This window comes from Lynx rufus, unplaced genomic scaffold, assembly GCF_022079265.1.
Source record: "Lynx rufus isolate CCGP_SWC_20201006 ecotype Redwood Valley unplaced genomic scaffold, mLynRuf1.p SCAF_55, whole genome shotgun sequence".
NCBI lineage: Eukaryota > Metazoa > Chordata > Mammalia > Carnivora > Felidae > Lynx > Lynx rufus.
The window spans coordinates 742815-759219 of record NW_025814873.1 but is presented as its reverse complement, the minus strand read 5'-3'; the positions used below and the strand labels follow the sequence as shown (position 1 = coordinate 759219).

Below are 16405 nucleotides of genomic sequence, written 5' to 3'. Positions count from 1 at the left end.
GGCCCACATGGAGAGGCTGCCGGTCACAAGCTAATCTGAGGAAGAGGCAGAGGGTAGGGCCTGGGGGGGGGGGGGGCGGGGAGGCTGGGAGGGCGCACGCTCAGCCAGCACCCAGGGGCTCCCAGGGGCAGCCCGCTGACCCGCTACCCTGAAATCCACCAGGAGCCCCGGGTCGGAAACACCAACTGCTAAAAACCAGCGGATCTCTGACGAGAGGGGAAGACAAATGAGAAAAAAAGGGAGAGGGTGACGTGAGTGTGCTTCTGGGGGTGGGGGAGGGGCTGTCCTGAACACCGCGAACTTGACATTTCAAGGACACGGGGGTGGGGGGCGCGGTGGGGGACAGAAGTCAGAGGTCCGGAAGGCCCCCTAAGTGGGGCACACGGCCCCCCTCACAGCCCGGGAGCCTGGAAGGGCAGGTGCAGAAATCCCGCCCCCCTGACGTTCCCCGCCCGTCACCACGCATGCCTCGCGCGCCAGGGCACCCGGGCAGAGACGGGACCGGCTGCCGTTGGCTGTGGTGCCCGCACTACCCTCGCCGTCGGTCTCCCGCTCCTGAGGTCGCCCGGCACGTGGGACCCCGCGGTTCTCGGTGGAGACACCACCCGTCACCTGCCAGGCTCCGGGCCGTACCCTCTTGCACCCTCGGCCTTGGCGGCAGCCTTCACGGGGAGGGGGGGGGGTGGCGGGGAAACGGGAGGGAGCAGAGCACCCCGCAGCCCCCGGCCCCCCTCTTCCCCGCCCTATGAAAATGTAGGCCAGCCCAGCACGCCCGCTATTGATTCTGATGGCTGAGAAGCCCGCTTGGCTTTGCGGCCGAGGTCCCTGCCCCCGGCTTCCGCGCACCCACTCTCTCCACGCACAGCGGCTCCTTCCATTTCGGACGGTCTGTTAAGGCTCCCTGGGGACCCCAGCCACTACCTGGTCAGCGGCCAAAGACGGACTGCCCTTCTGAAACTGTGAAGTCATGACAATTGTGCAGAACGTGGAGAACCTGCGAGACATATTCTCCGAGCCCAGTAGAGTGTCCTGACGTGAATATTTATGGGGCCAAAGCACACGAAATCAGGAGAGACTGGAAACACCTGGCAGAACGGATTTTCTGGCTCCTTCGGGCACGTCGTAGGCGTGTGGAGCGTCACGCGTCACGCGGCCGCCCCGGGCCCCCCGATTCCTGAGGAGCGGGCACGGGGACACTGGGGCGTCCTGTCGCTCAGCGGCCCCCAAGGGAAGCTGTCCGGAAGGTGGGAGAGGTCGGGCCCCACCCTCCCCACACCCACCCGAGCCTCTGAGGGGTGCGCTCTGCCTCCACCGGCCTGGCTTCTCCGCTCAGATCCCAACCGAATCTCCCGGGAAGTGTGGTCCCGTGGGCCCAGCTCCGCCCTGGGGGTCACGAACAGGAGGAGCTCCAGGGCCCGCGCTCTGGGGACGGCAGTGGGGATGCAGGGCCAGACCCCAAAGAGCCGAGAGTCCGGCTGGGTCTGTCCGGGAGCCCCTTTGGCCGAGGACAGAGGATCCGGCCCCTCCTTCACCTTGCCTCCCGACCTCCAAGGGCAGGACTGCCTGCCTTGCTGGCTCCCGCAGCCCCAGGACCTGGTCCATAGTAGGTGCTCACCGAGCGCCTAAACGTGAGAGAATGCATGCACGCAGGAACGAGTGGGCGCAGGAACGAGTGAGCGCAGGGCTGAATGCCCGCCTGGGCTGCCAGAAAACACACCGCAGACTGGGCGCTTACACGCCTCTGTTTGTCACAGCCCTTGGAGGCTGGGCATCCAGACCAAGGTCCCGTCTGGTTCCCGGTCAGAGCCTGTTCCCCGGCCGCCTTCTCGCCGTGCCTTTAATGGCTGTCCCAGACGCGTGTGTTCAGAGCCCGAGAGGGATATGCCGTCTCTTCCTCTTCTTACAACGGGACGCCCCCAGGACCACCTCCAGCCCCATCACCCCCCAGAGACCCACCTCCTAAAGCCGTGCCCTCGGGGAGAGGTCTCTCGTGTGGGAATCTGGGGCACAGACGTCCAGCCCACTGCGTTCCACCTCTGCCCCCCACTCGCGTCCTCCTCTCACGCAGACCGCAGGCCCCCGAGACCTCAGTCCCTCCGGCACCAACTCTGCCGTCTCGACTCAGAGCCCGTCTACACCTCGCACCCGCATCTCCCCAGACCCGAGCCCACGGGGCAGCAACACGTCCCTCATGGCCGCGGGGCCAGGCCCAAACCCTCACCCGTTCCTGGCCCAGCTCACGTCCCCACCCACCCACCCCAAACAGAGCCGGAATGCGCTTGGGTGAGCTCTGCTTGTCAGCTACGGCCAAGCCACCAGAGTTCAAACCCCACCTGCACCCACATCCCAACTGTGGGCAAAATACTCAAGCCGTGTGAGCCTCAGTTTCCCCACCTGAGCTAAGGTGCCGGTGCCTCCCTCACGGGACCCACACTCCCCTAGCGGGTCCCCTCAGTTCCCCAGAGACCCCTCCAGCCACCGGGCCCTCGGTCGTGGACAAAGTCCCGGGCTAGAGGAGCTGCCCTTGACGTGAACAAGACTTGACCTCAGCTGGTCCTCACTGAGTGCCCGTGACCCCGCAGGCCCCAGGTCGGGGAGAGAGAGGCCAGAGCTGGGTGTCCGCCCTTCCAGCGGCCGGCAGGACCTCCGGAGAGAGGAGACGGAGAAGGTCTGGAACCTGTCCGCATGACTTCTGCAGGACTCAAACACCTATGCCGTCTTCTCCCGTCGTGTCCCTGCACAGCTGTTCTGGAGGTCGGGAAGGAGCCCGCCCTGAGTTCCGCAGCCCTGGGACAGAGAACACGCCCCACACCCCTGTGCGCAGGGCGGCAAGGGCTTCTTGAGGTCGTGGGCAGTGCCTATGGTCGCACGTCTCTGCCCCCAGAGGGGGCCACCCTTCTGGGCCACGCTGGACGTGAGGCTATCAGACCCACACTTGTGCCTGGCAGGCTATCTGCCCGCACGTGGGTGCATTCGGGCCCGACTTGCCTTCCTGGCCTCCTGCCCTCCTCCGGCCACTCGGGATACTTGCTTCCCTTCCTTGACACTTGACTTTGCTCACTGTGCAAGGTCCTCTCCCTATCCACCCATCCATCCACTCTCCCGCCCGCCCATCCATCCATCCCCCATCCCCCATCCATCCATCCAGTGAACAAATATTTACTGAGAACCTGCTTCGTGTCAGGCATCGTGCCATCCGTTTGTCCCAATACCACCCAATCTCAACTGCTTGCCTTCCTTTGTCTTTGCTCCCATTTCTGAGGACCAGCTATGTGTCAGGCACTTTGCTAAACACTTAGGCATTACCTTATCGAATTTCCTCAAAGTCCTCTTGCAGAAGGATAATCGTTCTTCCCAGTTCACGGATGTGGAAACCACGGCTCAGGGAGACGAAGGGACTGCTCGAGGCCGTCCGGCTGGGGTTTGGACCCAGGTCCACCTAACTCCCGGCCCCCCCTGACCTGCCCCCTCAACACAGGCCGCTCTCTCGTGCTGCTTCGGATGTCGGCATTCCCGGTAACCGGCCGCCTCCGCCTGGCTGGAAACTCTCAGAGGACGGTGCTCAGAGCACGCAGAGGTGCTCAGAGGTGCGTGCTCTGAGCACCGTCCTAAGCTCCGCGCCGACAGGTTCTGTGACAGAAGCGTGAACTGGAGAAACCACTCCCTGGCGCCCCGCCCCAACTTCCCCAGGAAGCCTGGGCGCCGCGCATTTCCCGGCAGGGTGGGCCGCGTCAGAAACGGGGTCGGCCCGGTGGAGGTGTCCGGAAGATGGGTGCACCGTGGGTTTGCAGGCTGGGCCACGTCAGCCAGTCCTGCTGAGCGGGGACCACACGTGGGGCTTGTTCCTCTCCCCCCATTCTGGGAGCAGTGCCGGGAGACAAACGCGGCTTCAAGCCGTCTCGCGGGTGAAGGGACCAGAAGCGAGGAAGAAAGCCGAGCGGGACGGTGAGGGCTGGGGTGACTCCAGCTCCCAAGTGGCCACCTGGCTCCGCGGCCCACGTCCCCACACCAGACTCTCCCTCCTCCCAATTAGGATAAGCGCGCTTGTCCGTGCCCGCTGCTAAGTGCTCAAGCACACAGAATATTAACAGGCATTTTCCACAGTCTGCTCGGAAGAGTGTGAAAACGGTCCCTCGCATAAGCCGGGCCGTTTCTCTGAAATAAAATCAAGGCTTGCTGGTTTCAGACGGGGGCTACACGCAGAGCCGATCTGACCAAACTACTCCGTGGAAAGTAAAAATAGTTCCCTTTCTTGCCGTCAGAGGCAGGAGCTGTGATACCGGACGCTGATCTAAGCCGGTGTCTTCGCCCGCCTCTGGGGAGGCGTACGGGGCAGGGACCCTGGGGATGTCACAGGCTTCTGTGGGGGCGGCGTGGTCAGGGCCCCGGGCCCTCGGTGGTGCACACGCTCCTGGCTGCTGTTGCCACCAGGTGTGAGGAAAACGCCTAGGACAGAGGCCCAGCCAACAGCCTGGCCCCTGTGAGCAAGGCCCCGTCCTGGTGGAGGCCGGGAGGGGCCCGAGGAGGGCGGCCCCTCCCCTGGGCACGTCCCCCGGGGGCCTCCCACCTGTCATACCCGGATGGAACCGCCCTGGGAGGGGGGTGGAGGCAGGAGACAGGCTCTTGCCCCCCCCCAACCCCTCCCCCGGCCCCTACAAAGTGGGCACCCCGTCTGGTAAACACTGACCACCCACCCCCATCTGGCAGACCAGCGCCCCGTGTCCGCACCGTGGGACGTCCCTATTCGGAGCCCAAGGGCACTGACCGAGCACCACCTGACACGCTTTCTTCTCAGACACCCGGCTGAGGCTGTGGCCCCGCTTTAACAAGAGGGGAAGGAGGGAGCGTGATCGGTACCTGCAGCCTCAGCTGAGGACCTTGCTTCCTGCCTCCCCGGGAAAACGGAAGAATCGGAAGAGACACCCAGGTTCCCGCCCCGTCGGCTGCCCCAGAACTGGCCTGTGGCGCTGGGGTCTCGTCAGCGTCACGCGCTCCGGACGAACACCGCCCCCCCCCCCCCCCGCCGCCTTGGTGCCCTGTCCCGTCTCAGAAACACCCCCTCTGCGGCACTGACCTGTGCACCCCGTTCTCAGCGAGGGGTGCCCCCAGGGGACACCTGGCAGCACCTGAGGACACTGTGGGCGTCACAACCGGGGCAGGGGTGCCCTGGCGTCGGGCCGGCGGAGGCCAGCGGTGCTGTTCCACGTCGGGCACAGCGCGTCCGCGTCCAGAGCTGGGAGGCGGCCCGCGCGGAGACCCGCCTGGCCCCACACGTCCCCGGTGCGGCCCAGAGTCCCTGCTTCACCGCAGAGCACGGCGCCTGCCGAGTCTAATTCCCCTGCACCCGCCCCCCTCCGCTAAACCGACCTCATCGGGTCACCTGCCCCCGCGAGCAAGCGGCAGGACCGTGTGAGGACCGTGGCCTCCCGGAGGGAGAGACCCCAGGAACGTGTGCACACAGAGGAGAGGCCGTGTGAAGCTCCGCCAGCACCTTGGTCCTGGACTTCCAACCTCCAGAACCGTGAGACAACGAGCTACTGTCACACAGGCCGCCTGGTGGGTGGAGGTCGTCACGGCAGCCCCGGGTGGGTGCCCGGGGCGCCCAGATGTGAGTCTCCAGCACACCCCACCCCCCGAACCTGCTTTCCAGCCATCCCGCCAACGCACTGGGCACACGCGGCCCCAGGACCTTGGCACTTGCTGGGCCCGGAGCATGTCCCGCCCTCACCTGACACTACTCAGTCTCTTCCTGAGGCCTCCTTGGGCACCCGGCAACGACACCGGTGTCACCCGCCAGCTCTGCCCTTCCCCCCTCCCCGCCTTATTTTGTTTGCTCCTCAGTGTTGTGTCAGCAGAGTTTGCCCACTGTGGTCGGCAGAATAACACGTCCCCAAAGACGCTCACGTCCCAGCTCCAGAGCCTGGGGATGTGTTGGGTTGTGTGGCGAAGAGAGTAAGGTCGCCGACCAGCTGACCTGGGGCTGGGGAGGTTGTCCTGGATTATGCGGGCATGTGGATGTGGGCACAGGGACCTGGCAAGTGGAAGAGAGAGACAGGGAGGGAGAGAGGAGGGGAGCAGTAGAGGGAGACTGGGCAGGGACGGGGGGAGGTGTGGAGGGAGACGGGGGGGGGTGCAGAGGCCCACACTGCTGCCTGTGACGGAGGAAGGGCCATGGCCCCAGAAGCAGGTGCCTGGACACTGGGACCCCCCCCCCCCGGGCCACAAGGAGCCAGCACTCAGGACGTCCCGCCTTTAGCCCCAAGAGGCCTCCGGAACCAAGAAAATTGCTATGTGCCGCGTTGAGCCACTAAGTTGTGCTAACTGGTTTCAGCAAGAGGAAATTAAACCTGCTTATCCTTGTGTCTCCCCTCTGTCCTCACAGGACACGCGAACCGTGAGGGTGGGGTCCACACGTGGCCTTGCTGCTGCGTGTCTGGTGTCCGGAGCTCTGCCTGGAACACGGCACCGAGAGAGCCGCCAGCTGGGACCCGGGCGGCGGGCCATGGGCGGAGCCACTGTGGGGTCACCGGAGCCACTGCACTGCCCCAGCGGACCTGGGCACACCCTTGGGACTGACCCCTTAGTGCATTTTGAGCAAAAACCTCTGGCCTTCCCGGGAACACCCTGCAGATGTATTCTTGGAAGTTTGAGGTTTACACCATGAAAAATATTATTTGTGTTTACGTGAAAAGCAGTTGAGTTTTGGCTCGCGGGTTTGCCTACACGGACGCCACACGGGTGCCGGGCATTTCCCCCCTCCCCACCCCAGCCCCGCAGGCCCTGCCCTGGGCTTCCCGTGGTGGACGTGTGGACCCCAGCCTGCTGACCGCCAGATGCCGAGGGGCCCGCCGTGTGACCAGCATACCCGGGCGTCCAGAACAAGCCGGGCCAAGCCATCCTGCGAGGCCTCCCTCTCAGGGCCAACGGCAGGCCGACATGTCCACTGCGACCCCCGGGGGGCCTCGAGGGGCAGCAGAGGACCCAGCCCTCATGGACAGCAGCCAAGAGGCCCCCACCGCCTATAAGAAGGTGTCTGTCAGTGACTCTAAATGCCTGGACTCCTGGACCGCGGTCCGGGAGAACCCACATTTCTAGAAGCCCCGCCTTCCTGTGGGCAGCAGGACGCGCCCGCAGTGTGGAAAGCGTCAACGCGCTACCTGCAAACGTCGAAAACGGGCCGGGGTCTCGGCGAGCCTGCCTCGAGCTCTCTTCCCCGGTTCCCGCTACTAATCCCGAAAGTTCACGGACCGGCCGTGACCCCAGCCGCTCCAGACCTCCCGGTGTCGTCCAGGCAAGGCCGCCCACCCACTGCTAAGACCCCCACAGCCAAGGCGTCTCCCCGACCTTCGTCCCGGAGCCCCACCCCCACCCCCCACGACCCCTACGCCCCCACCATCTCCCCTGCCTTCCCCCAACACACCTACAGTCCACGCCCCTCCTTCCCTCCACGCACCCCTGTAGCCCACGCCCCTGCACCCCCCGCCTCCCCCCACTCACCCCTGCAGCCCACACCCCCGCGCCCCCTGCCTTCCCCCACGCACCCCCGCAGCCCACGCCCCTGGGCCCCCAAGCTGGGCCAGCAGCCGAGCCCCGCTTGTAACCTGGCCGCACTGGGGCTGCTTCTCGAGGCCCCGCCGCAGGCCTGACGCCGCGCATGCGCACTGCCCCCCCCCCCCCCCCCCCCCGCATGCTGCCAGGCCCTGGGGCCGCGGTTTAAGGAACTATTTGCCCTTAGCTTATTTACTAAAACATGGAAGGCCGACAGCTGAGGTCTCTGAGTCCCCTGGGAAGGCCCACGTGGCCGGTGCGTCCTGACCTGACGACCACAGGTGCTGCCTGCAGTGCGGGGAGCCTCTCAGTGCGGGGGGGGGGGGGGGGACTCCCAGAACCGCCCAGCGGACAGCAGGCTGAGCGAGAAGGCATGGAGTGTGGGAGCTAGCATCTCCGTCCTTGATGTCTCGCGGAAACTCCCTCTTTCCCATTCTCAGTGTCCTGTGCTTCAGGAACCCAAGCTCCAGGAGAGACATAAAGCTGAGGCTCCCCCGAGGGTGGGCAGAAAGGGCCAGGCTGCTGGTTCAAGCCTCACCTGACGCCAGCCACTGAATCCTGCAGTCCCAGGGGCCAGCGAGCCCTACTGGAGTCCCGTCTGTCAGGATTGAGTTTTCTTCCCCTTGAAGATCAAAGATCTCAACCGAAGCCAGAACCGATAAGCCTCCTTTGAGGCCTGAGGAGATGGAGAATCCCACGGTGATGTCCCCAAGTCCACGTGGCTGACAAGTGCCGGCGCCCGACGGCAGGATGTCTCCCACACCACGTCTGCACTAGCGGCTACGTTATTTTCTTACTTGCGTTCCATCAGACGGTCGCAGAAAGGCTGGAGAGAGCCTCCCTCCATCCGTCCCGGCCACCTGTCCGCGACCCCGGGGGGGACGCCGCCCTCCCAGACCGGATGCCCTCGCGGTCAGCCGCTCAGCAGCCCCATTTGTTTCTTAAACAGGTGACCTGTCATTACCAAAAATAGGAAGCCTGTAGCGTTTGTCCAAAGTGTCAGCCCGCAGAGAAGAAAACCAGCGCGGCTGTGAACGCCTAGCCACAGCTAGAACAGCTGGAACCTCCCGCCACAGCTGGGGGGCGGGGGAAGGCGAGTGTGTCTGGAGGGGGCCTGGCGAGGGCGGCATGGAACCGAGACCCCTCTCCGTGGCACTGGAAAGGCGACGGTCTCAACGGCACCTTCCCGGTGGCCGTAGGATCCCGCACCTTCCACAGAGTGGGTTGAATCGCGCTGGGCGCGGGGGCGGCCCCCCGCTCAGGCCGGCTCCTCTGGGTGAGACGGGGGTCTCCACGGGGGTGATCTTGCTCTGGGGGACACTGGGCGACGTCCGGACATTCCCCATGCCACAACTGGGCGCGCACACCGGCCTCTGGTCCCTGCTCAGCCACCGGTGTCCCGCAGGGCACGGGCAGGAAAGACCCATCCGAATGTGACAGTGCCGGCTGGGGAAGGCCTGGCAGAGGCCGCACGCGGACCCCAGGCCGCCCGGCCCCTCCAGCCCCCGGGGAGGCCCTGGTCTTCTGCCTGATAACCGGCAGGGCCTCAGCCTCGTGCAGATCGCATCTGAGTCCCAGGAGCCGAGTGAGATGTGCTTTCGAAGCCAACCAGCTAGACAGAAGGACGTGCCCCCACCGCCTCGGGTGGAGGCCAAGGGCCAGGCCCTCCACCCCCCCGTCCTGGCTCCTGGACGTGTCGCTGTCCCCGCCTCCACCACCACGCGGCCTCTCCTCCCCGTCGTGCCTCTCTGCCTCCTACAAGGACACCCTTGTCCTTATAGGTCCCTGGACCGGGGCCCGCCCTGCTCCAGCGTGACCTCAGCTGAACTGAGCACCTCAGCAAAGACGCTGTCTCCACAGAAGGCCCCATTCCGAGGGTCCGGGTGGACGTGACCTTGGGGCGTGACTCAGCCCAGCGCCCCGTCCACCCGCCCACTCTGCATCGCACTGCCTTTTGATGGCGCTCACCCGTGCCTGACCCTGTTCCTCGTCGGCCTTCCTCCCTGGGGCACCTGCGTCCCAATCGCTTACGTCTCCTGACTTGGCATCAGGAGCATAGCAGGTGCTCACTAAACACGAGGGGAATGAACAGCCACGTGGGTAACTGAGTCTGCCTTCACGCAAGGAGGGGGACCCTCGGCTTGGAGAGGCTTCTCTACGCACTGCCTCTGCGGCCTCCAGCGTGCGGGGCGGACGTCACGGGACCGTCCCAGGAAGGGTCTGCAGTGGCCCGCGGTGTGAGAGCCCTGCTGCCGGCCGGCACTGCCTCCTGAAGACAGGCCGCGGTCGGACGCGGGGCCACACCGAGGTCATGCGGCCGCGAGTGCCTTTCAAACAACCGGGGAAATGAGTTTCTCCTTTCTGGGAATGGCAGTTAGACGGCAATTAGACGTGCTGGGTGGCTGGGAGACCATCTCGGTCCTGGCGATCCTGGACGGAGTTCCGGGAACGGAAATCCCACTGGGATAGAGCTGCCCTCCTCTGGCTCCCGGCCGCTTTCCCTCCCAGGGTGTCTGGACCCTGTGGGAGCAGGAGCCTGGTCCTGAGACGTGGGTCCCGCCCTGGAATGCCTCCAGGGGGATATGGAAACACACAGACAGTTATTTCTGTCGAGTTTCCAGCGAACGAAGGATAAACTGTCTTTTCGGAAAGCAGGGCCTTTGAAATATGCAGATTTCGGAGCTGAATTGTAAATGCAATCACTTAGCCCCGCACCTCCCGAGCGGGGATCATCACCAGCATGAATTATTCCTAGCAGCGCGGCTGCGGGGTCTCCGTATGGAGCCAGGCCTGGTGAGGTCCATGTTTATCACGGGATGGAGCGTCCCCGCGTCTCATTCCCCCAGACACAAAGGGCCAGGGCTGCCTGGAGCTCAGTGCTGTGTCCAGGAAGCGGCCTCGGCTGTCCTGACTCATCGGTGGCTGGACGGGGACCGGGGCCGGCCCAGCAGGCTGAGATGCACGGGCAGAGGGGAGGGAAAAGAGCAAAACCAAGTGCTGTTCACCTGCTCAGAGTGATGAACGGTAACCACGGGCTGCTGTCAGCACTGTGCCCACGGCAGCTGGGAGGCGGGAAAGACGGTTCCCACCAGACAGCCGCAGCCCCGTCCCGGCGTCCCGAGCGTCCTGCGTGAGGCTGGGCTCCAGCTGGGAGCGCTAGGGGCAAAAGGCCAGCCGATTTCACGCTGCTGCCCTGCCGGGACCCTCGATCGCATCCCAAACAAGCTACAGCTGTCTTTCCGGCCGCGGCCACTTGGACAGCTGAGGCCAGCGGTGCGGGACGTCACGGCTCACAAAGCAGGTTCGGGAGGAGGAGGCCGGGCAAACGCAAGCTAGGAAGGTGCCTGGAACCAGCGGGAAGCCATCTGGGGAACTAAAACTCACCACGAACAGGAAAGCTTTCTGTGGAACGCACGCCCCCTAACAAGTGGAATGTCCTGGAACGTTTCCAGCCCGGACCTGCCTATGTGCACAGAAGAGCCGGGAACCCCTCCCGAGAAACACGGGGCTCTCAGGGCGGCTGCGCTGGGGGCGGGGGGCGAGGGGTGTCCGGGGGGGGGGACAGCCAGACACTGGGCGCTCTCCCCAGACCCCAGCCACCCCCTTCTCCGCACCCTCTTCTGTGGGCTCTTGCCATCCGATCCACTCGTCCTTTTGTGACGCAAACAGTAGGTGGGGGGGGGGGGGCGGTGAGACCCTCAGGGGCCTCACGTGGCTTCTGTTCTAGCAGAGCCTCTGAAACCCTGAGCCGGGCCTCCGAGGGGCAGAGAGCACGTTCTGACCACCTACCATTCAGAGCAGGTGGGGAATCTTGGGACAGCCTCCCCCAATTCAGCTTCTCGGCCGTGATATCTGCCGATCGCTAAGGCAGACACCACAGTGGAAGACAGGCACACCTCTGTGCGTGTGTCATCTGCGGCCACAGGCCCAGGGCAAACGTCGGGTAAAAATCCAGCATCACCACCTCACCCCCACCCCGACAGCCTCTGTGCAGCTCAACTAGGGTTTTATTATTAAAACGCAGCGCGGGGCGCCTGGGTGGCTCAGTGGGTTAAGCGTCCGACTTCGGCTCAGGTCATGATCTCGCGGTCTGTGAGTTCGAGCCCCGCGTCGGGCTCTGTGCTGACAGCTCGGAGCCTGGAGCCTGCTTCAGAGTCTGTGTCTCCCTCTCTCTCTGCCTCTGCCCCCTCATGCGCTCTCTCTCTCTCTCAAAAATAAACATTAAAAAAAAGATTTTTAAAAAAAACCTCAGCGCTCTCAGATTGTCGGTAGGATTTTCGCCTCCTGATCAGAAATCTGGGACCCCGCTGCAGTGGGTATGTGCCCCTTAGCCTCTGACCACCCGCTTCCCCTCGGGACACAGTCTGCCACAGACCAGGCTTCCCAAGGCACAGCCGCAGTCCTGGAAGGACCCACAATCCGGACAGGATTTGGGGGAAAAGAAGGACATAGGGTTGAATAACACCGACTCCCACCATGAGACAGATTCCCTTTTCCAGACGGTCTGGATCACCCGTTTCTCCAAGGAGAGAGTCTTGGTTTCGTGCTAGTATGTCCCTGCACGTGTCTTTCACTTGAGAATCTCCCGTTTCAGGAAGAGTGGGCTTGGGCTCAGAGCCCCGTGGACCTCACGGCCTGCACGGTCTCGTCATTGTCGCTTGGTCCCCTCTGCTTGTGGGCGTGGTGCTGATGTGCACCTGTGTTTTTAAATACATTTACTTTATGCAAAAGCAATGAATGGTTTAGAGGAAGGTCCGCTCACTCGCTCATTCCACAAACGTCTCCACAGCACTAGGTACACACACAATGCGGCCGGAGACCCCGGGCGTTAGAGCCGCGGGTAAAACAGACAAAATCCCTCAGATGAGTCAGGGCCGGCGTCATCCACAAATACGGTGTAGACGGAGCCGGTCACGCGTGCATTGCTGGAGCTCGAGAGGGAGCAGCGTCGAAACCATCTCTTCCCCAGACGAGCGCGAGTGGCCCAGGGCGCGGGCAGAGCTGGCCGGACTCTCCGGCGGGCTCTCGTGTGCCGTCCGCACAGCGGGCCCACACTTTGACCCCCGACTGCAGGGTTTGGGCGGCGGTGGGTCGGGGTGGAGGGATTGACGCGTGCACTCTGCACGGTAGAAAGTACCTCCCTCTAAAGCAGCCGGCCCCCCACGGCTGGCAGCGCCCGGCCCAGCTCCGCCCAGAACCGTGGCCCCAAGGGTCGGAAGATCGCGTCGGGGGGGCAGGAAGGAGCAGGGCGGCTGGGTGGTGGGTGGCCTCCCCTGTGCAGGGAGGAGGCCCGGCCTCGCTGCACACGAGGTCCGAGGTCTGCTGGGAGGTGACTGCCTTCACCTGGGTCACGCCCACGACAACAGAGAGCCGCCGATGTGGCCGGAGCACGGGAGAATTCTCCTGCCCTTCCCATCCCCCAGGGGCTGGCTTGCAGACCAGGCGGCCGACTGGGGACATCTCCCTCCCTCTTGCCACCAAGCTTAGAGGCTCCCAGACACCGCGTTCACGAGACTCCCTGTGCCAGTCGTACCCACAGAACCATGGATGTGATTTAAGATATCCAGAAGGATGATTTCTGGCTATACGCATTTTTTTTCTTGCCTTGAGCACTGAATTTAGAAGCAACTCGCATGCACATACAGGATGTGACTACATTGCATTTCCTTAAAGAATATTTTCTCCCAGGTCCTGTGAATTTGGATCTATGTACACCATTTGTTAGGTCTTTGCTGAGGTCCACAGGACATCCTGAGTAAAGGTCACCAGAGCGGCTGAAGAAAGGGTGTGGGAAGAATGTCCTGCCTCCCGGCCCCACTCCTGGGACACCCCTTCCTTCCCACCAGCCCCTCTGAGCCAGGAGAGGCGTCTCCAGGAGGCAGTCAGGGCAGAGGAAATATAAGTGATACGTCATTTTCTTTGGATTCCTTCCTCTCCTTTCCACACTCGGTGGAGACTCCCAGGAATTATTTCCTCTACATTTCCTGAATCTGAAGCGGACAGGCAGCCATGGGGAGCACCGCCCCCGCCCCCCCCCCGTGTTCTTCAGTGTCCTTTCACACGGGGAGTCGGGAGTCGGTACCCGTTTGGAGGGCTGAGCACTGCTTTCAAATGGCTTCTCGTGAGCAAATGTCAACCCTGTAGCGGCCCCCCCTTAGGGACCAGCCTGGGATGAGGGAAGCACTGTCTGTCTCGTCATTTCCAGGAACAAATACTGAGTGACTCCTGGGTGGGACACCTTGTGGGGTACACGGCCTCGAAGTGGGGTGTAAGAGCCTCATCAGAGGAGAGCAGGGAGGGGGGACAGGGAGAGAAAGAGACGGACAAGGACATAGAGACTGTGACAGAGAGAGACAAAGAGAGGGAGGGAGAGGGATAGGGAGACACAAGGAGAGAGAGAGGGAGAGAGACAGAGACACAGAGACAGACAGAGACGGAGAGAGGGAGGCAGACAGAGAGAGAGCCGGTGGCACATTTGGAGAAAGGTGGGTGAAGAGTGGAGGAAGGGGAGAGGGGAACTGGGGACACGGGGGAGGCCGGGGTCAGCAAGGGGGTGACACTCGCGTTCCCGAACCACTTCCCCTTGTCCCGCTAGCGTCGGGAAGGTCAGTCAGAGGTCCTGGGCTTCTCTGCCACCGAGAACCCTGGCTTCTTCTCACCTTGAAGGGCGAGGTGAGAACAGCCCACGGTGCTGAGCCGGCCGTCGAGATGTTACACAACCCGACGTGCTGCCAATGTTTTTATATAATCCTCCGGCTCTCCCCATAAAACAGACCATAACTCCCTGGCAAATACACTTCAGTAAAGCTACGTGCTGTCACGGGGCACGGCTCTTCCGGAGGATGAATCACAACATCGGAACAGCAGTGGCAGTTGGACTAAACTTTTCTCCCCTCGTGGCTGCGGCTCGGTGGGAGAGATCAGAAAAGCCACACGGCTCACTCGTGAAAGGCACCTCTGGGGGAGAGCCATGGGTCCTGGTGGGGGGGGGGGGGGCAAGGGGGCACTTGGGAGGCCAGAAGGATGCTTGGCTGCCTCCCAGACAGCGAGGGAGGCTGCGGACGGTCCCCTCATCCCAGCTGTCACCGAGCCCCTGGGTCGCAGGGCGCCCTCCCGAAGGAAAGGCCGAGAAGCCCCTCCCCCCCCTCCCCCCCCCCCCCCCCGGCGGGCAGGCCAGACACCTCCACCCAGAGCCTGCTGCCGATGCCTCCCGACCAGGCTGGCGGAGCTGCTGGCTCACTTGCAGGACAGCACAGAACAGGCAGAAAAAGCCCACTAATGAGGCAAACACACAAACTTCTGTCCTTCCTCCTCGTACCTCAGCACAGAGACCGACCGGGGACCAGCACCCACCGTATCCGGCCCGCTGCCTCCCCAGGTGGAAAACACCCATTCCTCCCAGCCGCGGCCAGCGGCCCTGACCCTCAGTCACACTGACCCTCCGTCGCGCTGACGCTGGGCTTGCTGACGAAGAGCCCAAGGACTGTGGGCTCCCACGCACCACGGCCCAGGGTCCGTCTAGGTGACTGACACCTGCCAAGCCCCTGCTGCACCCCTGACTCAATCTGTCCACGAGGCGCCAGCCCCCGGCCTCATGCTTGTCCCACAGCAACACTGTCTGGAGGGAGCCGCAGGCGTCCCCAGGACGGGAGGCTGGACAGGCCCGGGGTCATAGGGAGGCACCTTTCCCACCGGCGTCAAGGAACACCACGCCGGCAACCGCCGAAGGGCAGCACTACCCTCCCTCCAGTGCCCGCGTCTTCCAGGAGCCAGAGGGGTGACGGCAGGCCAGGGCCCCCCGCCCCCACAGCTGCTGGAAAAGCAGAAGCTGCCCCTCACCCTCCGACCTGGACACCGCCTGCTCTTGAAGCAAGTCGTAGAGCTTCATCAGAAGTTCTCTCAAGTTCTCTCAGGGAGTAAGTTGGAGACGTCACATGTGGGCTGATGGGGAGGGCTCTCAAGTGTCCACTGGGTGCGTGCACGAATGAGCGGTCACCCAGGCCACCGCTCTCTGCTAAGGGAGCCCTTCTCCTCCTTATCCGCCTCCCACCCAGCCTCCTCCAGAAGTAGCACGGAAGGAGTTTGACCCCAGCCCCTGCGGGGCCATCAGGCCCCTGGGGTCGGTGTGGGCTCCAGTGGCCGGGACACAGTTCCCCGCCCTCCGGTCCCTCTGTCCAGCCCCTCTGTCCCGAGAGGGACGCTGCCCGGGCTCACCATTCAGTTGGTTGTAGACCACCTCCTCCAGGTGGTCCAGACGCTCCAGGATGGCCTCGCGGTCGGCGAGCGCGCCCGCCTTGGCGTGCCGGCTGCGCACCCGGCGCTCGGCGCTGCGCACGGTCTGCACCAGCCCCTCGGAGCGGTCCTGCAGGCGGCAGTACACGGAGAAGACGATGATGCCCACGAACACCAGGATGTTGACCGTCAGCAAAGTTTTGATCTTCCTGGCCACCGCCATGAGCGCGGCTGGAAGCTGGGGGCTGCCTCACCCGCGGGGCATCCCCGTGGGCCCAGCGGCCGCAGGAGCCTCCGCCCGGCCCGCCGCTTCGGGGACCATGAGCCAGCCCGGCTGACCGCGGGGCCGCGGGGGGGGGGGGGGGTGCTGTGGGCGGGGGCTGCGGGCGCGGTGGGGGAAGGGCGCGGGCGGGCGGGGGGGGGGGGTGGGGGGAGTGCTGCGGCAGGGGGGCTGCGGGCGGGGGCCGGGGGCTGTAGGCCGGGGGAACGGGGTTGGGGGGGGGGAGGCCCGGGGCTGCGGGCGGGGCGGGGGGCTGTAGCGGGGGGGTGGGGGCTGCGGGCCGAGGGGGGGGGGGGCTGCGGGCTGACTGCGCGCTCTGCCGCCCGCGCCCGGGAGCTGTCCCTT

The 16405-nt window shown here is 64.2% G+C and overlaps 1 protein-coding gene across 1 annotated transcript in view; it reads right to left on the bottom strand.

Moving 5' to 3' along the window:
- The window catches only part of GALNT9 (polypeptide N-acetylgalactosaminyltransferase 9), an 83589-nt gene extending 67586 nt beyond the window's left edge, over positions 1-16003 (bottom strand). Inside the window, exon 1 of the mRNA XM_047101050.1 lies at positions 15763-16003. Coding sequence (XP_046957006.1) covers positions 15763-16003 — 241 coding nt within the window. The remainder of the gene's footprint in view (positions 1-15762) is intronic.
- Between the last annotated feature and the right edge of the window lie 402 nt (positions 16004-16405).